Source organism: Dunckerocampus dactyliophorus, chromosome 8, assembly GCF_027744805.1.
Source record: "Dunckerocampus dactyliophorus isolate RoL2022-P2 chromosome 8, RoL_Ddac_1.1, whole genome shotgun sequence".
Lineage (NCBI taxonomy): Eukaryota > Metazoa > Chordata > Actinopteri > Syngnathiformes > Syngnathidae > Dunckerocampus > Dunckerocampus dactyliophorus.
In genome coordinates, this window is record NC_072826.1 from 23,817,830 (window position 1) to 23,845,275 (window position 27,446).

General features: G+C 41.7%; 1 protein-coding gene across 15 annotated transcripts in view; it reads left to right on the top strand.

The window, feature by feature from the left end:
- The window catches only part of LOC129185846 (receptor-type tyrosine-protein phosphatase gamma-like), a 453,526-nt gene that overhangs the window by 256,762 nt on the left and 169,318 nt on the right, over positions 1–27,446 (top strand). For all 15 annotated transcript variants that reach the window (XR_008572146.1, XR_008572147.1, XR_008572145.1 and 12 more), the window contains one exon: positions 262–410. Coding sequence is in view for 12 of the 15 variants with exons in the window: in XM_054783372.1 (XP_054639347.1) it covers positions 262–410 (149 nt within the window). In the remaining 3 variants the exon portion in view is untranslated. The remainder of the gene's footprint in view (positions 1–261; positions 411–27,446) is intronic.

Genomic DNA, 27,446 nt, shown 5'->3' on the forward strand with positions numbered 1-27,446 from the left:
CTATTTCTGTAGTACATGGCAACTGTTCATCCGCCAGTCTGTACAACGGTTTATCTATGCTGATAATTGCCTTCGTAGATGTTTTGAGATCAGCCTTTATCTTAATTGCAAGTAACAATAGCTTTTCCATCATAATTAGAAGAACAATTTAGGTATGTTATTTGTAAGAACAGTTGTTCCGAAAGATGTTGAATGTAATGTACTATTCCACATTCTCATTATTTTTTGCTCTGCCATTTTCTTTTTGTTTCTTTCCTCCAGTGGCCATTGTGCTCAAAGATGATTATTTTGTGAGGGGAGCAGGTCTACCAGGGAGATTTAAGGCAGAGAAAGTGGAGTTTCACTGGGGGCCAAGCAACGGATCAGAGGGCTCTGAGCACAGCATCAATGGCCGACGTTATCCAGTGGAGGTAAACACATTTGTCAAGCCTTGATCTGCTGTGTTATATTAATAAACAGTGTGGTGAAGGTAATTCTTTACAACCTTCTAAGATCATGTCAGAACTCATATTGTATGTCCAGCTTAGAGCATTGAGCATTTTCATTGTACTTTGTTTATTACCATTTGTTATTCTTTTCTTTGGTGTCTTTTCCAGTAAATAGTACATAGAGTGAGCAAGAACTATCATGGTTAAAGACATGTAGATTCTATGCCATCATGAATACATCCATCCATCCATCCATCCATCCATTTTCTACTGCTTATCCGAGGTTGCGTCGCAGGGGCAGCAGCCTAAGCAGGGAAGCCCAGACCTCCCTCTCCCCGGCCACTTCGTCCAGCTCCTCCCGGTGCATCCAGAGGCGTTCCCAGGCCAGTTGGAAAACATAGTCTCTCCAACGTGTCCTGGGTCTTCCCTGAGGGCTTCTTTCGGTGCCCTGAACACCTCTCCAGGGAGGTGTCCGGGAGGCATCCTGACCAGATTCCCAAACCAGCTCATCTGGCTCCTCTCATGAATACAATATAGTTTTAAACAGACCTTTAGTGGCCAATAGTTAGTGTTCTTTATGCAAGCTGACAATGCTAACTCGGATAAAAAGGCAAAAGAAAGAGAAATGCAGAGAAACAGTGGATTATTGACAAGATGTATATTGACAAGAAGGCCAGATACAGCCATTACACCAAGTAGTGATTCCCTTCTAATATTGGTAAAAAGCCTAAAAAACGTAAATGCAAAGCTGCCCTTAAACTATTTGGAGTAGAGATGATTTTAGGTTACAGTTACGAGAGGTGCGAACTGACTCAAATGTTTTGGGCTCAAGTTTGACTCGACTCCACATGCTACACAAGTCACATGCAAGTCAACTTAGTTGTTTTTTATTACATGTATTCTCCACAGTAGTTGTAGTTGTCCTATATGTATTTTATTTACCTGTTAAACGTTTTAGTGTTTGCGCCGTGATTGTAGTAAGTGTTCTGTCTAGTAACCCATATGTTCATGTCACTCTGTGACAAGCTCATTGCAAGTTAAGTGTTGCCTATTGCTTGGCCAATTAAATAACCTCTTCCTTTGACCATCTGACCATCTCTTGCGGCACTGATTGCCTTCGTATATAATTGTAATATGAAATGCTCAGGACATGCAGGCTATACAAACACCAAAGGGGCTGCGAATTTGAGACCCCTATTGTAAATAATGTGTGAATGTGAGTGTGAGTGGCTGTTTGTCTATTTGTGTCCTGTGGTTGACTGGTGACCAGTCCAGGATGTACCCCACCATAGAAGATGGATGAATGGATGGAATGAATGGATTTTTATTATTTTTTTTTTTTTCATGGTTCAGTATACCAAAGACCACGGCAGTCCTGAACAACCGGCTCTTGAGCGGTTCTGAACCTGCTGGCAAAATAAAACATTCAGACACAGTTGGAAAATCAATAGAAACACACCTTTCAGAGTTCAATTCAAACTAACAGATGAATTCAAGATTGAATTGAACCAATCCCAGCCTATCCCAGCTGATTTCTGGCGAGAGGGTACACCCTGGACTGGTCACCAGTAGACCAACAACACAAAGATGCCCAAACGGAGGTAAAAACTCAAAACTTTGAGATATCCTGACTATGTAGACAACATGCTAACCACTAAGCCACTGTGCGGCCCCAAACATTGTGGTTTGTTTTTGTTTAATCATAATACATAATCATTTATTTTTACTCTGACATAATCTCAGGGCAAAAGTTGACCAATGCGTTCATGGGACAAAGTGGATCATTCCTACAATTCGGTGCCCCCCGTGACATTACAGTACATGCTATATTTTGTTTCACATCACATTTGAGATTGTAAGTCCACTTTAGATTTTGTGCATCATTGACTCATAGTTGAATGTTTTTTTGTTTGTTTTTTTTTAATGAGCAGAGCTAGGCGATCCCAACAAATAAACAGGTCTCATTTGTGGCTTTTTCCACCTCAAAGAAACAGTCAGATAAACAAATAAACATGGTAAGTTTGTAACAACAGTACTTTAATTTACTGAGTGATTAGTGATATTATTAATGCATGGTAAATATGGGTTTTGTGTTAAACTCGCATGTCATTTAAATTTTTTTTCAACACAAATTATGCTGATCTTGTGTGAAAATAGGCTATAACAAAAACGTTTTTTGTAAAAATGTATGCTCAGCAACTGCGGTGGGCATCCTCGTTGTAGTCAGAATGCTACAATATTGATCACATTCCATTTTTATATGGTTTGACATCATTCGACGTCCACACACATCAATAATCATCTTATTCTGTTCGTTATACCCCGGCTGTGTCCACCAAATTTTTTCAGTACTTCCAGCGATAGTTCAATGAAATTCGGCTTCCTCATCCTCGTTACTCTCTCACCAGCCGTGTTTCACAATAACAGTAGCAACTGTAACAATGCAGTCAAGGGTCTTTAATAGGGATGAGCGAGTACACCACTATCTGTATATGTCTACACCTATAAGGCCAGGAGACATGTCAGAATGCTATTTATAGACTATAGCTCTGCATTTAACACAGTCAGCCGCCACAAACTCACAAATAAGCTCCTCACACTTGGTCTGTCACCCCCCCTCTGTAACTGGGTGTTTAACTTTCTAACAGGAAGGCCCCAGTCAGTCAGAGTCCACAATCGCACATCCAGCTCAAGAATTGTGAGCACTGGGACCCCACAGGGGTGTGTGCTGAGTCCGCGCCTCTACATGGTCTTCACCTATGATTGCGTGGCCTCCCAGAACAACACCAGCATCATTAAATTTGCGGATGACACTACAGTCATCGGCCTGATCACTGGTGGTGTTGAAACGTCATACAGAAGAGAGGTGGCGGACCTCATAGCTTGGTGTCATGATAACAATCCTTCTCAATACAGATAAGACTAAAGAGATGATCATCGACCCAAGAACAAGGGAAAAGGAGCCGCATAAACCCCTGTTTATTGATGAGACTGAAGTGGAGAGGGTGAAAACCTTCAAGTTCCTTGGCACACATCAGCGAGGACCTCACCTGGTCTCACAACACCCAACCAATTATGAAGAAGTCCCAAAGGAGACTGTACTTCCTGAGAAGACTGAGGAAATTTGGCATGTCCACCAAAATCTTTAGTTGCTTCTACAGATGCACTATCGAAAGTGTCCTTACTGCCTCCATCACTGTTCGATACGGTAACTGTACAACACGTGATAGGAAGACACTCCAGCGGGTGATCAAGACCTCACAGAACATTGTTGGGGCAGCCCTCCCCTCACTGCAAGACATTTATAAAACTAGAGTCCTACGCAGAACACACAACCTCATCAAGGACAGCACACATCCACAACACTCATTATTCACACTCCTACCGTCAGACAGACGCTACAGGAGTTCGAAGTCCAGGACCACAAGACTGGCGAACAGCTTTTACCCACAGGCCATCAGGCTTCTCAACGAAGCACTCACACGCCGAACGCAACACACGCACACGCTCATAGCACTTTATTTATTTATGTATTTATTTATTATTTTTTTAATTATTTTTCTGTATTAATGTCTCTTCTGTTGTTGTTGCTTAATTTATTGGTTTTAATGTTTCTTATGTTCTTATTCCTTTTCTTGTGTTTTCTTTCTTTTCTTGGGAGAATGAACAGAATAAGAATTTCATTGCATAGTATAACTGCCTGTTTTACTATGCATATGACAATAAAACTCTTGAATCTTGAATGTCCACCCATCTAAATTATCTGTATCCGTATCTGTACTCTGAGTAGGCAGACATAAACCAGAAGTAGGTGTGATGTAACCGGAAATGGGTGAAACATTATTTTAAGTCTGAAATTGACATGGATTGATCAGGGCTTGCTATATTGTTGTTTGTTATTCAGTTATAGGTGTACTGTGTATGTGTGCAACTAATCCGTAAGACTTAAAAATAAAAAATAATTAAATAAAAAATAATTCAATAATGATGTGTGTGAAGTTGGTGAGTCATGCAAACATCCAGTGATGGCAAACAGGAAAATAATCTGTCAGCCTTGTTCACTTTCTCAAAAGCACCGTGTTCAGTGCTTCAAGCAAAGTTTTTCAACTGACTTTATACCACCAGCCAAATTATAAACAAGAAGAGGGAGAGGAAAAAAAAAAACAAAAAAAAACCACAGGCAGTGGCTAACGCATGAGCAGTCTACAGTGTACTGTCTTGTGAAATGTTATGTACGTTATGAAACAAGTTTAAATTTGCAACGTGCATACTGCAGCGTTTTGAGGTGGGTGTAATATTTTACCATGCTTATGTATATAATGTTGTATGATAGCGATACAGGCAGAATGTTTGATGCAGCTGTTGTACTTACTACTGTGCAAGTGTACCTAATTTTGTGGCCAGTCAAAGTAGGTTACTGTTACCACAGTGTGTGTACTGCCAACTGAAAATTAACAAAATTCTTATATTGTACGTAGCACGCCTGTTTTATGATTACTTCATGAAATAAGACAAAAATACATTTCAAGGAATAATGCGGTCATGCTACCCCAGTTGAGTTGTTGCACATGCTACTGACGCACCACAAGCCTGCACAATGCTTGTTACGATTGGCCATAGCCAAGAGTACTGGATCCAAATAGCAGAGATGAGTCAGTCCCTGTAACAAAATGTATTAACAAAAAGGTGTCCACCAAGTGGAAAAAATAAAGAAACACAAAAATGCAAAGTACAACCCAAAACTACCCGGACGAGATATCAATCTCTTTGACCGCAGGCTGGGAAGCGGAACTCAAGGGAACAGCAGAGCATAAACAGCTGGCATAACAATAACTTCCCCAATTGACGACCTGGTTATGGTTCCAATCAATAGTCGGGTTATGTTGATTTACCCATACGAGACCCAAAACCACAGGTGCTGACAGGGAAGGTATAACAGATCTTGATGGACTCGTGATGATTGCCTGAGAAATGAAGAGATAATGGCTCCATATGGCGAGTAACTATAGCGAGTAACTGCCCATCCAAAGAGTGAACCTCGTTAGGCTCCTGTAATCTAATCTTAGCAAACCCATTACTCTCTACAAAGTCAAAATCCAGAAAACTATGATTGGCCCCAGAGTCCACTAACGTAACTATTGACACGCTCTTGCCTACCCTCGTAATTGTCCCCGGGATTTGGAGTCTCTGAGTGGTGGTAGATATAGTCTGCTAGCCAGCCCCTCCTTCTCATACTCAGAAACTGGAGACGGTGATCAAGCCCCTTTAGTGGGTTGATCCTGAGTGGATACTGGCCATTTCTCCTTGATCGTGTCCGGTAGTGATCCAGTTCGGTGAGTCAGTCGATCAAGACACTTGGCGATATGGGGATCAGTCCCCCCCACAGTAAAGGTAGAGGTATAGTCGTTGACAGCGAGAACGCTCCGCTGAGGTGAGACGCCGGCTCATGATGAAGGCAATCTTGGACTGGTCGGTAGCGTAAGTGCTAGGCTGTTGGTCAAACACGAGAGTGCATTGATGCAAAAATTGTTCACAAGATACCGATTCTCCCAAGAACCGTGATGGGTGAGGAATGTTTGGCTCACGATACGGGGTGAAAGTCAGGGCAGGCGGCGGTGCCGGGTTGGCAATGCTCACGTTAAGGGGAGGTGCGGTGTCCTCCGGGAGTTGCATAGGAAGTGCTCGCTCCAGTCGCTGGTCAATGGCGCTCACGCTGGAGGATAAGGCAGCAATGGCCTCCATAATCTCCCTTAACGATCACTCATGGCTGCCCCTAATTACTAATTGCCCCTAGTGTGTGTGTGACAGGGCAAAACGGAAGTGCTCGAGCTCCGCGGGACCCATGACTGGCCAGACTGTTCTGTTACGATTGGCCACAGCCAAGAGTACTGCATCCCAATAGAGATGAGTCAGTTCATGTAACAAAATTTATTAACAAAAAGGTGTCCAAGTGGAAAAAATACAGAAACACAAAAATGCAATGTACAGCCCAAAACTACCCGGACCTGGTCACGGGGAAAAACTAAGAAGTAAAGAGGCTGCTAGCACGGAAGACAAGCAGGGAAAAAACTAGAACTAAAAGGTGCTGCAAAAAGGTAGCAGAAAGGAAAAATACAACTGAAAACGCTGCTGAGAACCTAGTAGGACCCAGGCAAAAACTAGCACTCACCACTAAAAGAAAAAGCCTGGCAGGGGATACTGTGATATATACAATTAAGCCGAAGCAAAAATGACCAGAGAGTTGCTCGACACAAGGCTACAATACCAGGAGGAGTTGGTAGCAGGCGAAGAGCAGGTAACAATCTGGCAACGAGTGCAGGTCACACTGCAGCCTAAGAGGGCTGGCTGATAATTGCACACAGGTGTGTCAATTAGCTCCTCCTGGTAGGCTCGGTGGTATGCTGTAGCACACAGAGCATGGCAGCGCTGTCTTGTCCAATGCACTGCGTAGTTACAAAACAAGTTTACCAAGTAACTTTAGATACAAACCGAAATAGAGGCGAGCTGAGGAAAACCTAATAAAGTGGAGGCAGTGGGCAACGCCACACGAGCCATTTTCAACTTGCCAATTGCATTGTGTATATGAATGAGGCACCGCTCAGCTCCTCTGTGGTAGCCTGCAGAGTATGTCTAGGGAGGGGCGGTCGCTGTGTGTTATTGGTCAATCACAAAGCGTGAAGAGTGAATACATAATGAGGATTTTCTTTCATCACAATTACGGATAATGACGAGATGTTCATTCTAGTACTTGGCAAAAATGCATTATCTTTAATGGATACTCGTTTATAACAAGTACCCGGTTCATCCCTCGTCTTTAAATATGTACGCCACATTCATTGACCTTCTATGGAAAAGTGGAGGTGTAGAGAGGGCGTGACCAAGAAAAGAACCTGACCAAGCTTTGTACAGGGTTGCATACACTCCTGATCAAAATCTTAAAACCAGTTGAAAAATTGCTAGAATTTACATTTTGCACATTTGGATCTTAATGAGGTTTTAAGTAGAGCTACAATATACAAAAACAAGAAGGGGGAGTGAGACAAAAAGCATTTTGAAAAAATAATTTATTGAAAACAACAATTAAACTGAAATACTGTTTATCAGCTGATCAAAAGTTTAAGACCACAGGCTATAAAAGCCAAAATCTGCTAAAATATTTCATTTTCTGTCAGGCATTTACAGAAAGCTCTGCAAAAATGCCAAGAAAGCTTAGCTTTAGCCATGCCCTCCTGATGGCTAAAGCTAAAAAGCTTTCTCTTTTTGAACGTGGTCGGATTGTCGAGCAGCATAAGCAAGGCATCTCGTAGCGTGCCATTGCTGCTGAGGTTGGGTGCAGTAAATCAGTCATTCTACATTTTTTGAAAGATCCTGAGCATTATGGAACAAAAAAGTCAAGTGGTGGACCCAAAAAAAAAATCATACCTACGCTGAGCAGAGCGGTCTTGGACCCACATTAAGGCCCTTACTGGTGCCGACTGCAGCGCAGTAACCATCAGATAGCATCTGCGGGAAGAGGGCCTAAAAAACAAAATCAAAGACCTCGTCTCCTTCAACGCCACAAAACTGCTCGTTTAGATTTTGCCAGGGAGCATCAAACATGGGACATCGAAAGATGGAAAAAAGTTTTATTCTCTGATGAGAAAAATTTTTACCTTGACGGTCCAGATGGCTTCCAACGTTACTGGCATGACAACGAGATCCCACCTGAGATGTTTTTTTACCCGGCACAGTGGAGGGGGGTCCATCATGTATTTGTATTTGTACTTTATTTCTCCCACAGCGGGGAAATTCACTTGTTACAGCAGCAAGCAAGATACGCAAGTAAAGAGTACAGTGTAAAGAATGCATATTGACTACAACATGGTTCAGGTGCTGCAGGTGTTGTAGAGCCTGACAGCGGTCGGTATGAAGGACCTGCGGAACCTCTCCTTCTTACACCGTGGGTGTAACAGTCTGCTGCTGAAGGAGCTGCCCAGGGAAACAACAGTGATGATGATGAATGATCTGAGGTGCTTTTTCATTCACTGGAACACTGGAGCTTCAGGTGGTGCAGGGTCGTCAAACGGCGGTGGCTTACGTGCAGATGTTGCAGCGGGCATCCCTCATGACTGAGGGCCCTCGCCTGTGTGGTAACAGCTGGGTTTTCAACAGGACAACGCTGCAGTTCAAAATGCTCGCTTGACCAAGGACTTCTTCAGGGAGAATAACATCACTCTTTTGGACCATCCTGCATGTTGCCCTGATTTAAATCCCATAGAGAACATTTGGGGATGGATGGCAAGGGAAGTTTTAAAAAAATGGCCATCAGTTTCAGACAGTTGATGCCCTTCATGAAGCCATCTTCATCACTTGGAGCAATGTTCCCACTAGCCTCCTGGAAACACGCATCAAGCATGCCCAAAGCAATTTTTGAAGTGATGAACAAGAACGGTGGAGCTACTCATTACTGAGTCCTACTGAGAAAATGTTTTGTTCTGGTTTGGAGAGTTTTTTGTTATTTTTTGAGCGATGGTCTTAAACTTTTGATCAGCTATTTCGGTTTAATTGTTGTTTTCAATAAATTACTTCTTCAAAATGCTTTTTGTCTCATTCTCCCTTTTTGTTTTTGCATATTGTAGCTCTACTTAAAACCTCATTAAGATCCAAATGTGCAAAATGCAAATTCTAGCAATTTTTCAACTGGTGTTAAGATCTTGATCAGGAGTGTACATGATGCTGTGTACAGAGCATGTTAGCCTACACATACATCTTTACACGAGGTTCTATGGCACAGCACCACAGGTCGGTACAGTAGCCTGAACAAAGATGTGACATGCACTAGTCCAGCGGGTCACCTTAAGCAGCATTCTCATGCCATCATTCTATGCAACCTGAAGTTTATATACTGCTTTTTCTATAATGCCGCCACAAATGGACAGTGTACATTGGGGTAAAATACACTTTAAAAAGCGCTGTTTTAACAGAAACTGAGCACATAGAGAACTTACGAACAAAAATGTTAGCTTGTACATATTGCATACAACATTGTGTGTAAATGTCTCTATCACGTGACAGGGCAGCGGATATGTAGTGGCCCAAGTATTTCACCTCATCACAGACTTTAAGGATGTTGTCCTTCAAGTTTCAGTTATATTATTATGAATTCTGTCTCATACCCGTGACCCTAGTGATGACAAGCAGCATAGAAGATGGATGGATGAATGGATGGATGGGTGGATGGATGAAGTCTGTTATCAACCTGCAAGGAGCAATCACAATCCTTTTATTCTATGACTCGATTATGTTGCACGGGTGTATGTGCATAGAATTGTGCTGGGCCCTGGCCCATCTCTTCCGATCATGCCAGAAAAGGTGAACATGCAGTGCATGGGTGTGGATCCATGCATCACACTAGCCAAATGTGCCAGACTTTAGGTGTGCCAGACTTTAGGGCCCAGGCACGGTGTGATTGGCCTTGTGTGAGTATGCCCTTAGGCTGTTTATTCTGTGACTGATACATAGAGATAAATATTGGACATTTAAAAAAACATTTGATCCATTACATTTTGAAAATACAAATGAACAGCTTCTCTGCCTAGATAAAAGACAACAGCTGTTCCTGCAATATGGCAGTGTGCGGCTTTGCATCACTAAACAGTTGCAAGTGGCAAACTAGACCACGTTCAAATGTCTTTGAAGTGATTGGATTTGTCCTTGCTGTGTACACAACATAACTATGCTAAGAGTTTTCTCCTGTTATTACACCACTTATAGTTTTGATACTTAGTTTGTGCAATGTTTCTTTTACATCAGGGTGGTCCTCCCATTCATCACGAATGGGAGGACCACTGTCTGAGTCTAGACCCAGATGCCCTAAGCGGAACAAAGAAATGATTTGAATATTTAAAGTTTTGACAGAATTGCTATTATTTTGACCCGTGCAGCTTTTTTAGACTTTACGGTACTTGTATATCAGTTCAGGAAATACACTGACCCATTGCATGTGAGTTAAGCCATTCCACCTCATACTATCCAGCCAATCAAATCTGTGCATTGGCGGTAAATATTGTTGGCTTAAATACAACAGAGACAGATGAAAGAGAGACACCAAACGAGTGACATGGAAGAATGAGTGAGATACTGGGAAAGAAGAGAGAAATTAGTGATAGATACACAGAGGACAGCGAAACGAGTGAAAGTAATGAGGAAAAAAGAGAGATGCGTCCCACCTGCCCACTTGCTACTCCCATCCTCCTTTGTTGTGGTGACCTGATCTTGGTCCAGTGTGGCGAGTGAGTCGGAGGTGATCCAACCTTAGCCCAGCATGGAATGGGAGAAGGAGCCAGAGTTACCCGACCTTGGAGTAGCCTGGAGCAGGGACAATGGCTTGACCTCGGCCTGGATTAGAGCGGGAATGGGAGCCCTAGGTGACCTGACCATGGTCTGTTGTGGCACTTAAGTTACTGATGCCAAAGGTGATCTAACCTTGGTCTGTGGTGACGCTGGTGCAAAAGGTGATCTCACCTCAGGGCCATGTGAAGCAGGAGCCAGAGGTGATCTAACCTTGGTCTCAGGTAGCGCTGGTCCCAGAGGTGTGATCTAACTCCTGACTGGCATGTAGCAGGAGCCAAAGGTGATCTAACCTCGGGCCCACAAGGAGAAGGAGTTGGAGTTCAGGCCATGGTATAATATCTTCCAGCCCCTGTGCGATGCAAGAAGGAGGTCAGATCACCTCAGGCTCCAGCACCCTCTGCACGTGGGTCCAAGGTTGGATGACCTCTGGCACCAGCAACACACCGGACCAAGGTCAAGTCACCTACAGCTCCGTTCCCACTTCATGCCAGGCCAAGGTCAAGACATTTCCTACTCCTGCACCACATATCCGATGCCTGTACCTTGTCTCTCCAAGCTTCCGACAGCTCCTTGCTGAGATGGCAAGTCAAACTGGCGCAGGGCGGTGTCTCCAGGCTGGGGGCCTCCGACAGCAGACTCTCTTTTGCCACGAACATTCTCCACACCTGAAGCAGAAGCAGCTATCTTGCATCAATCCTTTTCTGCAAAGGTGGCCAACCTGCACTCATCATCCTTGTCAGCCGCAGAGGCCAAAACGCCCAAACTGCGATTTTCATCTTAAGATATACTTGACATAGACTGCTGCAAACCTGCTTGGGAGTAGGTTAGGTTTCGGTAATACAAGATCAGATCCCACAACAATAATAATAACAATGGATTCACTTTTATATAGCGCCTTTATAGAAGGTACCCAAAGCACTTCACAGTGAAAGCCAGTATTCATTCACTCCACCGTCACACATTGGTGGTGGTAACCTACATCTGTTGCCACAGCTGCGCTAAGGTAGACTAACAGAAACATGGCTGCCAATATGTGCCTACGGCCTCTGTGCACCATCTAACATTTATTCACATTTATACACCAGTGTGGCCACCACTGTAGGTCAGGTGGGTGAAGTGTCTTGCCCAAGGACGCAACAGTGACTGGGATGGAGGAAAATTGATATGAACCATATTGATGACCTGCTCTTCCTCCTGAGCCCACAGACCAATAAGAGATCCCAGCCTGTAAAATTGCCATCCACTGACCCATCAGTTGTCTGTGGAAAAAGCATGCCATCTTTCATTGACAACGGCCGCACTGATTCAGCTCAATTAGAGTAATTCAGGCTTTAAAAGCAAGGATTTGCCAGTATTGGGCCACAAAACCTTTTTATGTTCTCCATAATTTTGGACAGTTGTAGTTGGTTGTTGGAGGGAATGGCTTATAGCTTCTGGGGTCGTATGTTTACAAAAGTAAGTCCAGAGGCCCAACAGCCATCTTTCGCAGCTCACAGATGTACCAGGGTGCTGAGTGCCAGGAGACTGCCTTGGATGTTAAAGGTGCGTGAAAGGGATTGGTTGTCAGCACCAGGAGGAAGTCAGTATAGCCAGATGAGAGAAGTTGATGGTCCAGGGCCAGGGCATCCATGTTGATGTTTTTCAGATTTCTGAAGTGGATCTGCCGCTTGGGTTTGGTGTGGAGGGAAGGGAAGGGTAGCTCCATTGACACAACCTTGTGATCAGACACACCAAGATCATAAACCAGGAAATTGTGATGAGGGCGGAGTTAGAAATGACCAGATAGTGTGTGTCCCCTGGAGTGGGTGGCGACATCAACATGTTGTAGGTTGAGGGAGTTCGGTAGCTGAAGGAAATCAGCAGCACAGTGGCAAGAGGGTGTGTCAACATGAATATTTAAATCTCAGAGGATTGTGGCATTGGCAGAGGTGGTAGCTACAGAGTGTTGTGATGAGGTGAGACATTTCAAGCATAAAAGCAAGGTTGGATTTGGGAGGCCGGTAGACGACAACAGCCATGAGGAAGGGGAGCTTACATTTAAATACAAGACACTCACAGTAGGTTGTTGTGTGTAGTGGGATGGTGGTCACCTCCAGGTGCTGTCGGTGGATGGATAATTTCAAATTGCATAATTTACTGGGACGACACTCGTGTCGACTTCTCCCAGGTGATCTGTACATAAATTCTATTGGCCAATTTGAAATTGGAGTGTGAATCCCGTTTTTTTTTTAAGCTTTGGAATGACATGTCACCCATGGTGGTTGTAGTTCGTGCAACAAGAGGTTCTAAAATGGCCGTTCAAACCCATTGACGTATCTGCCAGCTGAGCACAATGCTGGCACGGGACTGGCAATGTGACTGTTAATAAAGAATGACTGGATACCAGCCCATAGAAAATCTCCAGGTGAGGGAACTGTAAGTGTGGAATATTTCTTAAATTTGTCATGAAGTAATGTTATGAATGAGCTGAATGAATGATTTTCAGTTCAGTTCAGTTTTCATGTTGGAACGATTTTAATTGGTTGAGAAATGTAAAACTTTTGAATTGCCCTTTCATTTTCAGTTTGAATTTTGGAAATGAATGTGTCACTAGCTAGATATTTTGTCCCGAACGGGCTGCACATTTTCATGGTGGAATGGTTTGAATTAGTTGGGAAATGTGGAAGTAATGTAAAGTCAAGTTTGTAGAAGTAAAATGTGGACGTGTCAAAAAATAAAGTGCGGTTAATATAATAAATACAATAATTTTGGTGCAGAACGTATGGACCCAATGCTTTTTTTTTACAAAAATCATTCAAAATGTACACTGTATAATCAATACACCCTAGAAAAATAGTGGCTCAGTAAATGATGGATTGCCCACAATTAAGGTGGCATTCATTTCCATGATGAGTAGGTAGGTAGGTACTTTATTAAACCCCAAGAAGAAATTCATGTTGGGCCATTAAGTATGGTACTTTGATTGACTGAACATGATGTCGTCGTCTACACATTTGTTGTCAGTGTTTCAAAGCATTTTTGCTATTTTATTAGAAAAGACATTTTGTTTTAACCTTGCATCCATTCATTTTCTTGTATGTTACCCAGACAGTTGAATGTCTTTCTTCCCTTTAACTACTTATGTCATTCATGTTCCTATTTTTTGCTTGTCATTTCCATTTCTTTCGCTGTCAGTCCGTCCCGTCTTTCAGTGGGTGGTGGAGAAGAGAAGGGTTTGTGCAAGTGGTCTCCATGAATAATGTATGATTTACAAGGCTTGTCATTTAGTAATTGTAGCATAATGGGGCCCTTGAATGGCATGATGAAGTAGAGACCTACTACTCCCCTACCTGCTGTTTTAAACAGTAATGCTCTATTTGATATGCCAAGCACATCTATCACAACCCTCAGCTGGAGGGCCTCACCCTATGGGAGTGTGTGCGTGGACACAACTCCTTTACCACTGCTCTGTACTTGGCATTGTAGAGCTTACATGTACAAAATCCCCCATTGTTTCTTTTCCTTAAGTATGCATGATGAAAAAAGCTTAGTAATCTGTGTGTATTTGCTATGGTGCTGCAGTGCAATTTAGAGGTACAGTATCCTCTGCATTGTTATTTTCAATCATATGTTGCACATCTGCAGTGCATTTGCATGTTAACATGACACGATCATGCACAGTGAATCTGTCAAAAATACACATTTGGGAAACAAATGTCAAATATATGCAAATGTATGCAAGTAGCTAATACCTCCACCAAGTGCAGCAAGGAAAATGTGTTGAAACGCCCTGAAAATGATAATAGCCAATAATAGCCAAAATGATTTATTCAGAACATCATTTGAACAAAGCTTTAATCAGTGCTGAAAATCTTGAATTGGCTGACTAATGTCAACATAAGTTATCAATAGGCGTGTCATGATAACAAATTTTGCTGGAAGATAATTGGCCTACAACTTATTGTTGATAATCAACATTATTGACACCATTTTTTGAGACCATTTTTTCATGAATGATATGGCATAATAATGAGTACATTGTATCAAAAGCAGTAAACTTTTATTTCTCAAAATTATTTAACATTGTAATTGGAATGTCAGTAGTTTTTAATTAAACAAACATAATAAATTAAACAAACAAAAAAACTCAATGAAAATAAAATGGCCTTTTAGTTTCTTTTCACATAAATTGTACTTAAATAAAAATCACAATCATAACCAAATACAATACAAATAGACCCCGTCTCTGTTAAGAAAAAAAAACACTACACACAACACAACAAAAGCACAACAATAAAAACCACACACACACACACGCAGTTATGTAGTGTGTTTTTAAACTAATCTGGGGATCATATTTGAGCTGGACTACATGAAAATGCAGTAAAATGCAATGTTTCTGATGTCCTTCAACACGTCTTCTTTCACTCGGTTATAAAGTTCGGGAATTGCTGTTTGTGACATGTACGGTACATGTACGTTCTCCCAAGCAATTCTTACTGACAGTCAAACATTTCCCAAAATGTTGGCTTTTCAACCGTGTTGAAAGGTTGCATTTCTTTTGCAATGTAGGCACCATTTGGCGCAGTTTAGTTTATATTTACTTTGCCAACCAAATGCTTCAGTAAGTATGGACTGTCGGGACGAAGGGTTCTTTCTACCTCCGATGGTTGTTTTTTTCTCCCAGTTGGGAAAACTGGACAGGATGGTTGTGTCTGAGGTGCGCAACCAAGTTGGTCTCATTCTCCTTCTTCCTTGTCACTACTTTCGAACAAATGTGACATATCGGTTTGTCTGTGTAAATGCGCTCACTTTGCTCATTCTGTTTAAAATCGAAATATTCCCACACTGGGGATGTAGCATTCGGCTTAGAAACCATCGCTTTCATGCCTTCATTCATATTAGCTTTTGCTTGCTCACGAGGCTAACTTGCTGCTAGCATTCTGTGTATCCACTCACTAGTAGCCCACGTACTGGGACAAAAGAGGCTGAATGGCTAACAGGAGGCTTCAGTCTCTCCGTTCAATCCACTATAGAGCCAATGTGCACAGACAGATGCAGAGTGAGCCCGCTTGTCATCCAGCCTGCGTGGTAACGAGAGACGAGGAAAACAAACACACATACACATGTTAATTTATTGTGGCTGGCAAAATTATCTAATTTGTTTTTGTATGCTATATATACAGATGAGCGGAAATTTTTCTCTAGTTTGATTCACTTTGTATCGACTTATTTTTATTTATTTATTTATAGGTGCATATGCGAGTGAAAGGCTCGCACCGTATAGCCCTGACACACAGACACAATGCAGACAGTGACAGTAACGCTGGCTGCACCCGCAAGTGTGTCTCGAGAGGTTTGGTGTGGTTTGGTTTAGTTTTATTTCAACATGCCATAAGGTTACAATGGAATACATCTCATGAATCATCCTTTCACAGTTCCACATGTCCAAAAGGAGTAGGAAGATGCAAAGCTTACTTAATCCTACCCCCCTTCCAATCCACATCTTGTACAGTACATATTATTCACTTCCTGCATTCCATGTAATATTTTTATATAATAATCAGTGTAATAATAAATAATAAATCATTAAAAATAAATAAATAAATAAAAACAAACATGACAGAACAATCATTGCAATGATCAAGACTCTTCTGCCTTGTATTTCGCAAACATCAACTGCTTGTATTGTGTTTTGAATTTACTCATCTCTGTACATTGTTTGAGTTCCTTACTCAATCCGTTCCATAATTTAATTCCACATACTGAAATGCTGTAGGTTTTCAGCGTTGCTCTCACATATAAGTGTTTTAAGTTTAATTTTGATCCCTGAAGATCATATTTCTCCTCTCTGATAGAGAAATACTGTACGTTTTTAGGCAACAAATTATTATTAGCTTTATGTATTATTTTAGCAGTTTGAAAGTGTGCTAAATCTGCAAATTTTAATATCTGATTTTAAAAATAAAGGGTTTGTATGTTCTCTATACTCGGCATTATGAATTATCTTCACCGATCTTTTTTGCAATACAGGGAGTGTGTAAAGGTTACTTTTATAATTATTGTCCCATATCTCCACACAATATGTTAGATATGATAATACCAAGGAACAGTAAAGAGTGTGGAGTGATTTTTGATCAAGAACATATTTTGCTTTATTCAATATTGAAGTATTTCTCGCCACCTTTTGTTGTATATATGTAATATGAGATTTCCACCTCATTTTTTCACCTATTATAATCCCCAGAAATGTATTTTCTTTCACTCTTTCAAAATCCACTCCGTCTATTTGTATTTGATTGTACTTTTTACTCTATTTCCACATAGCATTATTTTAGTTTTACTTAGGTTCAAGATTAATCTGTTTCTGTCAAACCATGACTTTAATATGACCATTTCATCCTTGACCTTTTTAATTAGTTCTTGTGTGCTTTTTCCAGAACAAAAGGCAGTGGTATCATCCGCAAATAATACCAACTTTAAGTCCTTTGTTACTTTACAAATGTCATTTATATACAATTTGAACAGTTTTGGTCCTAAAATGGACCCCTGGGGTACTCCACACGTAATATTTAAACTCCCAGATCTACATTCTCCTAGCTTTACAAATTGCTTCCTGTTTGCAAGGTAGCTTTTAACCCAATTCAAGACTAATCCTCTGATTCCGTACCTTTCTAATGTTGTTGTTAATATATTGTGATTAATTAATATATTGTGATTAAGGTGCAGTCGATGTGTGTGACTGGCCAATCACAGAGCGTGAAGCGTGAAAACATAATGAGGATTTACCGTCATCATGATTACGAATAATGATGAGCTGTACTCCTTTCATGCTCGTACTCAGCAAAAATGCATTATCTGTAACGGGAATATGTGCCCTGCGATTGGCTGGCGACCAGTCCTGGGTGTACCCCGTCTCTCGCTCAAAGTCAGCTGGGATAGCCTCCAGCATACCCCCGCGACCCTAATAACGATAAGCGGCATAGAAAATGAATGGATGGACGTAACGGATACTCGTCGACAACGAGTATCGGGCTCATCCCTTGTTTTTATTTATTGTGCGATTAATCGGTTTATTGATTATTGTGACAGGCCTAGTTGTCGACATAATAGAACATAGCTTTGACTATGTTGAACTTGCTTTCGTACATTTGCAAATCTTTCTTCCGTTGGCTAACAAGCTAAATAAATAAATGGATGCACTTTGTTACTTGCTGAAAGGGGTATATGAAAGAGCATCTGAGAAGTCTACTGCAACAGATAAGTGTCAGTTCCTTTCCCGTTTCCCCCTCCCACCCTTCATCCCCTTCTTTGAAGGTGTTTGAGCTGCTTTATTTGGCACTAAGTAAAGCTTCATCATATTGCTAAGTGCAAACTTAACAATATGATGAAGTTAATAATACAACAACACATGGCAACATAAACTGACCCATTTTTCATAGAAATGTCGCCTTTTGGTGTCATATTTTATTTGTACAAAAGAGGTGGCTGTATCAGCTGAAGCGAGCACTTTTAAGTAATAGCGATTATAACACTCGGGCTTGATGAGTTGGTCCACATACTGTAGACGGGTTGTCGATGTAAACGGGCTCAACTTAAATGGCTTTCCACTGCATCTGTGTTTCATACTGTTGAGTTGTCACACGGCAGTTTTCACTATTTAATTATTTAAGGCTGGCTGGTTAATAATTGATGACAAATAAACCATTGTCGTTTTGGAAAACTGCCATAAAGCAGCTTGCAAGAAGTACCACATTGTTTTGATAAACCAGCAGTGTAACCACATTGCTGAGAAAAAAAGCAATCTGTCCTAGTTAGCGTAGATGCTAAGCTATCCATTCTGTTCGAATGTCTTTGGCCAAAGCTCATTTTTATCTCCATCCCCTTTCAAACGTTCCAGACGTGATAAATGAGAGGAGCAAAGAATGGGAAGATGGAGAGAGAAGGGAGCCGTGTGCTGTGTGGCTTCAGAACTTCCTCTCAAGCTTTCACCCACCTGCGCAGATAAGAGAGGCACTGCAAATTAACACACTCTAGGAGGGCTGTGTGCGTGTGTGTGTGTGCGCGCGCGTCTCTCTTTGCCTTGCCGTGGGTATCGCAGATAAAGATGTGTCATTGATAAATGAGATTTTATTTGCTGTGTGGGAAATGGAATTCCTGCCCCTAAATCACCAGATGAATAATGATAACACTCGGGAACACTTTTCATTTTTGGGACTGTTGTCTACGAACTGTTCAGTGCCTGTGATGTGAATTTGTTTTGTTTTCTACATGATAACTGGTGGTGCATGGTTTATTTGTTTCAATCATACTTAAAAGGTTACGTTAAGGAACATCAAAAGTTTACATTTGCACAATTCAACATTTCCGAAAGAAGCAGGAAGAAACAGAGCTCATTTAAATGATATAATCCTACCCCTTTCTCAATGTCTATTACTGATAATCCATTCACATATGTTACATGTTGGCACTTACAATATATAATTGCTTACATTTTGTCATTTAAATTGTGTTGACTTTGTTCACTTCCTGTGTAAAAAGGAGGAAATAAAAATGATTAAAATCATGATGAAATCAGATTACAATTTAATGAAAGAAATCAAATAGAAATACATGTTGTTTTCATATTCAAATAAACGTCAAATCAAAGTAAATGGAAAAATGAAACCGAATGTTTTGCTTCTACAGTATAAGCATTGATGTAGGTACTGAAAATATGTACTGTATATTGTGACATAGCCAGGGAGCCAGCTCCTCAATGAAATCATATAGTGTACAATAGTTGACAACAGTTCTTCAACAATGCAAAGAAGTACAAAAACTACCCATTTAAGCTGACTCCGTTTAATGTCGATAACCAGTCTGTGTCGACCAGCGCATGAAGTCCTGGTCCACCCTGTTCTTATTACTAAAGTACCCACTTAAGCCAATATTGACATATATGGTCAACCTATTTTCTCTAAATAAAATCTGACATGCAAAGGGGTCATTTCCATGAAAAATTGCTTTGTTTTTGTCGACATGTGTTGCAGTATTGTTAGCTTCATTATTATTGCTGTTTCTGCAAAAGCAGATTTGGGTTTATGTCAAAATCAATAAAAGCAAAGAAAGAAGGGTTAGGGGGGCACCAGGAAAGGGACCGCCACTTGCTTTCAAAGCTTGGGCATTGGACCACTAACTAACAACTCACATTTAAATTTTGCACAAATGAAGGAAAACCATGTTCAAAAATCCTTCATTATTGACCATTATGTCTCGGCCAAAAGTTCCAAGTAAATGTGCAAGCAATGGCTATTTTCAGTTATGTCAACAACCGCTGATTTTAATGTGATACAGCTAATTCAAGGGATGTCAACTGAAACAGGTTTCACTTTAGTTCCACTTTGTAGTCGCACGTTCCCCATCTCTCATAAAAAATTTGGGGGCACACCGTCGTATCCACTTGTCTTTGTCCATTTACGTATTTTACCCAGAAGGCCAAATGTTCCCAAACAGGCAACTTTAACCAAGAGAACAGGGTCTTCAGGCTCAGGCTTCTCCTTCACACTATTGCTAGTCATGTCTCTGCTACACTGTATTTGTTCACCAAGTAGATGTCTGACCCGAGGTACATTCCCTGCCCCTCACTGAATGTGTGCAATGTGGGAACTAGGTATGCCTCTGAACATAGTTCATGTCTTACTAAGGGTTTTCCTTCACCCCAGAAAGCCAGAGGGTTTCCAGAAGCATAAGATTATTAAGGTCACCTGACGTGTGTGGAACCAATAACCTGTCACACTGGTGTGGACAGAACATGTCATTGAAGGGATAAATGTAGATGGACAATCCTGTAATACCAATAGACACAAGTGGTGAAAAACACCATTGTTTTTTCTGCAGCTCCCAACAAGGTAAATAAGGTGAACATGGTTTCCTTGCTCTGGTATTATAGTGCTTTATAGATAAGCACATCGTTGTGTTTCTGTGCTGTTGATCTTAGTTAATGGTATTCTCGTTCTTATGACCAATCCTTCTCTATTTATGCTGTTTGTGCTTAGGTTATTTATTGCCTGTTCTCTTTTCTCTTGCTCTCAGCCAGCTACTTTCCATTAAACCTTCAAAGATAACTGATGACTGCCAGGATCAACTCCCTAATTTTTTTTTCTATTTATAATTCACCTTCCCATGAGATAGAACACGTGCCATTACTAACAAAATATCACATTTCCGTGCTTGTCCTCAATGACACAATTTTGCCTCAAGAGCAAATAAATGCATTATCTGAGTATACAAATACAATTTATAATATTCCAATGGATAGGTGCAGGCTCTGCCACCATTGTGTTTTTCCCCATTTTCCCCCCTGAGAAAGAATATTTAGCTCTCCTCATTTTTATGAAAAAGTAACACTCATGAAATTGAAAAAGCCCCGTCATTTCTCATCTTGGGTTTTTAACCTTTTAACAGCGCTGGAAGCCAGTACAAGATGCAGCGTGTTTGCATCTGTGATGCTATGAGACACAATGCTTGTATCAATAAACACATGCTTTACATCCACATAACCGGAAGAACGTAAGCTAACAGCTCAACCAAACCAATTTTAGGAAAATAGTTCAAACCAAAAACACTTAACTTATATAATTAAATTTAAAAAAACAAGCAAGCAGCCCGTGACCTGCACATCACTATAGTATAACATAATATAATAATAATATAAGAAAACTGCACTTTTTTAAAAAAATTTGCTCATCATCCACAATTCTTATGTGAAAATTGAACACATTTATTTCTCTTTTCTGTGTGTTCTAAAGAGAGAAAACTAGTTGGCAAGACGGAGCTAACAATGGATGCCATGGGCCCCACCTATTTCGATGACAAAGTCCTCTAAAAGAACCTCTAACAACGTTTTATCGTTTTACATGCTGTGATCATGCATTAACATGTACATTCATGGTAACATGCAATATTTATAGTATGTAACGCTTATCTGAGACGGGGGCAACAGCCTAAGTACGGGAGCCCAGACTTCCCTCTCCCCGCCACTTTGTCCAGCTTCTCCCAGGGGATCCCGAGGCATTTCCAGGCCAGTTGAGAGAGAGAGTCTCTCGAACGTGTCCTGGGTCTTCCTCGAGGCCTCCTACCGGTCAGACATCCCCTGAACACCTCCACGGGGAGGCGTCCGGTAGGCATCCTGACCAGATGCCCAAGCCACCTGATCTCGTTACTCTCAATGCGGAGGAGCAGCAATTCTACTCAAAGCTCATGACCATAGGTGAAGGTAGGAACGTAGCTCGATCAGTAAATTCAGAGCTTTGCCTTTTCAGCTCAGCTCCCTCTTCACCACAACGGGCCAATGCAGAGTCCGCATCACTGCAGACGTTGCACCAATTCACTTGTCAAGCTCGCGTTCCATCCTTCCCTCACTCTTGAACAAGACCCCAAAGTACTTAAACTCCTCCACTTGAGGCAGGATCTCATTCCCGACCCGCAGATAGCACTCCATCCTTTTACAGGCGACGGACTCGGACTTGGAGGTGCTGTCTTCATCTTGGCCGCTTCACACTCGGCTGCAAACCGATCCAGTCAAAGTTGAAGGTCACAGCTCGATAAAGCCAGCAGCACAACATCGTCTGCGAAAAGCAAAGACCCAATCCTGTAGCCACCAAACCGGAACCCGTCAATGGCCTGGCAGCACCTAGAAATTTTGACCATAAAAGTAACGAACACAGTGTCTCTGTTCTGTAAAAATAACTGTTTAGAATTTATGAATGTCAGACCACATGAACCTAATTGGAGTAATGAACAAAATCGATGACAGAGGGCAGCCCTGGTGGAGTCCAATCCTCATTGGAAACGGGTCCAACTTATTTGCAATGCAAACGAAACTCTGACACCAGTCGTACAGGGAAGGAAAAGCCTGAATTAGGTCATCCAGTACCCCGCATTCCACACAGAATTCCTTGAGGAACACGGTTGAATGCCTTCTCCAAGTCCACAAAACACATGTAGACTTTGGAGCCTCATTGACCCAACCAAGAGTGTAAAACTGGTCCACAGTTCCACAACCACAACCGAAAACCACACTGCTTCTCCCGAATCCGGTGGCTACTCCTCTCCAGAAACACTGAATAGATCTTACCAGGAAGGCTGAGGAGTGTGATCCCATGATCGTTGAAACACACCCTCCGCCCCCCTTCTTAAAAAGGGGGTCCAACACACCGGTCTGCAAATCCAGAGGCACTGCCCCCGATATCCATGCGATGCTGTAGAGTCGTGTCAACCAAGACACGCCCACAGCATCCAGGGCCTTAAAGGAACTTCGAGCGAATCTCATTCTCCCCCGGGGCATTGCCACCGAGGAACTTTTGACAACCTCGGCAACCTCAGCCCCAGAGATAGACACCATCGTGGAGTCCCTAGGCACTGCTTCCTTATTGGAAGACGTGTTGGTGGGATTGAGGAGGTCTTCCAAGTATTCCTTCTACCGGTCCACAACATTTTGAATCTAGGTCAGCAGCACACCATCCTCACCATGCATTGTTTGTGCACTGCTTCCCCCTCCTGAGGCGGCGGATAGTGGTCCAGAATCTCTCCGAATCAGTCTGGAAGTCCTTGCCCATGGCTTCTCCAAACTCCTCCCATGTTTGAGTTTTTGTCTCAGCGACTGCCAGAGCCGCAGACTGCTTGGCCTGCCGGTACCTGTCAGCTGCCTCTGAAGGCCCATGGGCCGAAAAGGCCGATAGGACTCCTTCAGCTTGACGGCATCCCTCACCACTGGTGTCCACCAACGGGCTCTGGGATTACCGCCACAACAGGCACTGACCACCTTACAGCCACAGCTCCCAGCAGATCTTCACGGTGTGTTTGACCCTACCAGGTCTGAGTGGCATCCTCCCCCACCATAGGAGCCAACTCACCACCAGGTGGTGATCGGTTGACAGCTCAGCCCCTCTCTTCACCTGAGTGTCCAAAACATACGACCACAAAGTCAATCATCTAACTGCGGCCCAGGGTGTCCTGGTGCCAAGTGCACATGTGGACACCCTTATGCTTGAACATGGTGTTCGTTATAGACAATCTGTGATGGACACAGAAGTCCAAAATTAAAGCACCACTCGGGTTCAGATCAGGGGGGCCGTTGCTCCCAATGACGCCTCTCCAGGTCTCACTGTCGCTGTCAACCGCACAGAAAAGGGAAAGAAATATGTGTTTATTTTTCACATAAAGATTGTGGATGATGGGCAAATTTGTTTTAAAAGTGCAGTTTCCCTTTAAGAGCAGTAACAGTAACGGCAGTAACAAAAAATTTACATTTTCACATCAACAGTAACCAATCAAAATCTTTACTTTCATACCAAGATCATCCACGTACACCTTACACGTACACCTCCTTGTACATGCACAGAAAAGTATTTAATTTGGATCTGTCGGATTCTAGCAGCCCCTCAAGCTCAGGGTTTAAGAGGTTAAGATAGATTTCATGAGGTTGCAGTGTTCTCTGAACATAAGAGTACCTTATAACCCAGTTTGGACAGCTCTGTCCCTGCACTTCCGATGTGTAGCAGTGAGGCAGATGAAAGGCTACATCGTGTGACCTTTGACGGACAACCTTTCTCCAGCTTTGACAGAGGCCAGTGAATTTGAAACTCCATTGTGTATATTAGATTGAGAGTGTGTGAAACTGCATCAAACCTCCTTGATGTCCTTGTTCTGTGCTCTCTGCAAGGACGTGTGCTCCATCTGGTGCACTTTGTTTTCACACAAAGCCTTGCTTGTGTCACTTCAGATCTGGCAGTCCCTCGGGGGGGATCAGTCTTGCAGCACTCTCAGCATGACAGCATTGCCTGCACCACTGAGTGCCACCTACTTCACATTTTCATCCTGAAGTAACAGAAATGTCCCAGGAGACACTTGGCACTGGATGGAACACAAAGTCTGTCCAAAGTATTCTGTCAAGACATGTTTTTAAATCATTTTTGATGGCAAGAAGTCATGGAGATTGCCATGACTGTTTTTGCCCAGAGGTCGGCCTAAGAAATGTCCAGGACACATTAAACTGTTCTGCTCTTTGTTATTTCATGAATATGGTTTGGTCAGATCAGTTATATTTACCTTATATCTGTGAGCAGAGAGCATGTGTAGCTCAGCATAAGATGTTTAAGTGATAGTGCTTAGTCTCTAAACACTGTCTCTGTTATTCCACAGGCAACTTTTTCAATTCCTTCTCTTTATCCCTCCTTTTTTTTGACACTCAGCTCAGTGCACATTTCTCAGCCGATTCAAACCATTCCAACATAAGTTGGTGCAAAACTCTGCTGCGTGTGTTTTAACAGGGACCCATAAATATGAGCAAATTTCCTCCATTTTAGCTTCACTTCACTGGCTGCCCATGTATTTTAGGATTCATTTGGACATTATTTTATTTGTTTTTAAATCCCTCAATGACCTAGTTCCTCCCTACCTGAGCTGCTAAATCTCTATATGCCACCCCGCTCACTCAGGTCAGCTAATCAGCAAGCTCAGAGCTGTAAACAAACCTCTTTCTTGTCCGTTTTAAATCTTTGCTTGAAACCCATTTCTTCTCTGGCCGAAATGACACTATTTGAGTTATTAATGTTATTTATTGTATTTTATTTTGTGTTGTATTTATTTTTTGTTTGTTTTTAAAATTTAATTTTTCTATATGTTTTTTACTGTGTTTTATCTTGGCTGTTATTGTTATACATTGTTGTTTATGTCTTTTAATATTATTTTGGATGTTTTAGATTCCTCGTTGTGCTTTTATGTCTTTATATACATACATACATTATTCTGTACAGCGCTTTGCGCCACTGTGGTTGAGTTAAAAGCGCTTTACAAATAAAGTTGGATTGGATTGTATCAAAATGTTCATCTCATTTGGGAACACTATTAACACACTAATCTTAAAGGAAAACTGCACTTTTTTGGGAATTGCGCCCATCATCCACATTCCTTATGTGAGATTTGAACACACATCTTTTTCTTTTCTTTGCATTCTAAAGCTATAAAAACTAGAGCTGTCAAATGATAAAAAATTGTAATCAGAGTAATCATTTTTCAAATTAATTAATCACCATTAGCAACTATGTCTGAAATATGCCCATTTTTACTGTATTTAATTAACACGATAAATGACAGGACAGGATTACTGTATATATGTGTATGTATTAACAGCTCCAAATGAACTGAATATTACAATCTTGCTAAACGATACCACACAAGTCTAACAATCTATTTTTCTAACACTAGTCTTTTTAATAGTAGCAGGACATTTGACTCACACTTTAAATGTGTTATGAGCAATGAGGGGTTGCGTTCAAAGACATCACGTATTTAAGGTCAATTTACTTGTTTTCAGTGTACCGTAAAGCACCGTGTATTAACCGCACCCGTGTATGAACCGCACCCCCATTTTCAGGCTCACGGCGGGGGGGAAAAAAAATGTTTTAGTCCATAAATGCTTGCCAACTCTTTCATCTCAAATCAACATGTGTAAAGCTACTAAGCAATTTCAAAAAGAAGAATAAAGAAGAAATCTGAACTTCGGCATCTAGATCTTTAAAATTATGGCTAAGCACAGATTAATAATAATAATAATAATAATAAAAAATAAAAAAAAAAGAAATTTGCAATTTTCAGAGATGTTTTGATGTCTTATCGTTCACTGCTTCTCTTTTTCTCTTATTATTTTATTGCATTGCTTCAGTGTGAATTTGAATAAACTCCAACGTTGTATTGTATTTTACATTATCTGCAATGTTTTAACACACATTATAAAGCTGTTTTTGTGATGTTCGGAGTGTCCCTGATTGCATCTCGAGTTCTTGTAATGACAATGAGGAAGTGTCGTTCCCAGGATGGACGGAATAGAGACATATGTGAGTTGGAGGTACATTCAGTATATGGTGTTGGAATTGTACTGCTGTTGATGTGTTCAGGTCAGAATGAAGTTATGAAACAGCGTCAGACTCTGTGTGACTGTGTGGGGACGGAGCGCTCCACTGTGCTTCAAAGCACAGTGGAGCGCTCCGTCTGCTGTCATAACAGAGAGGCGTGCTTATTCTGGTGCGCATGCAATGCAATTATTTAAATTAATTAGTTGACACCATTAACACATTATTTTTGACAGCCCTAACAAAAACAGTTAAAAATAGGTAGCTAAAAATGCACGTAATGTATGCAACTGCTCCACCTAAAAAGCTGTCTGAAAAAAAACTCCAAAAAGCGGTAGCAACGGTATAAAGCAGGCCTTACATCCCGACGTACGTGTTACCACATGCATGTGCGCCACAATTTTTGGGAAATTTGTTGGCCGTGGCCAGTACGTAGAGGAAGTAGGGTATCAGAGGAGTTGCAAGTGTGTCGTACTTATGGAGCAAGTGATTCGTGACACCCATGTGCTTGCCGCTCGCCCTCCGTTGGTAGCTTTTATATCATTAATGCGGCCTGCGACTCATGCGTGCTAGATGCGCTTCATGTAGTCATACATTTCACTCACTGGGGACGTACTCTACGTGTGTACTTCCCCTAACGACCTGGCTGCATGCAAGGTTTTCCTGTGTGCACGCAGAAAATAATAAAAAAAAAAATAATCCCAATTTTCTTTCTACGGGCTTTGCGTGCTGTCTGTGGGTTTGAAAATTGTGTGTGTCTCTTGTGATTTTCCCCATTTTTTCACGTAGCGAGCACGTATTTCGGGATGTAAGG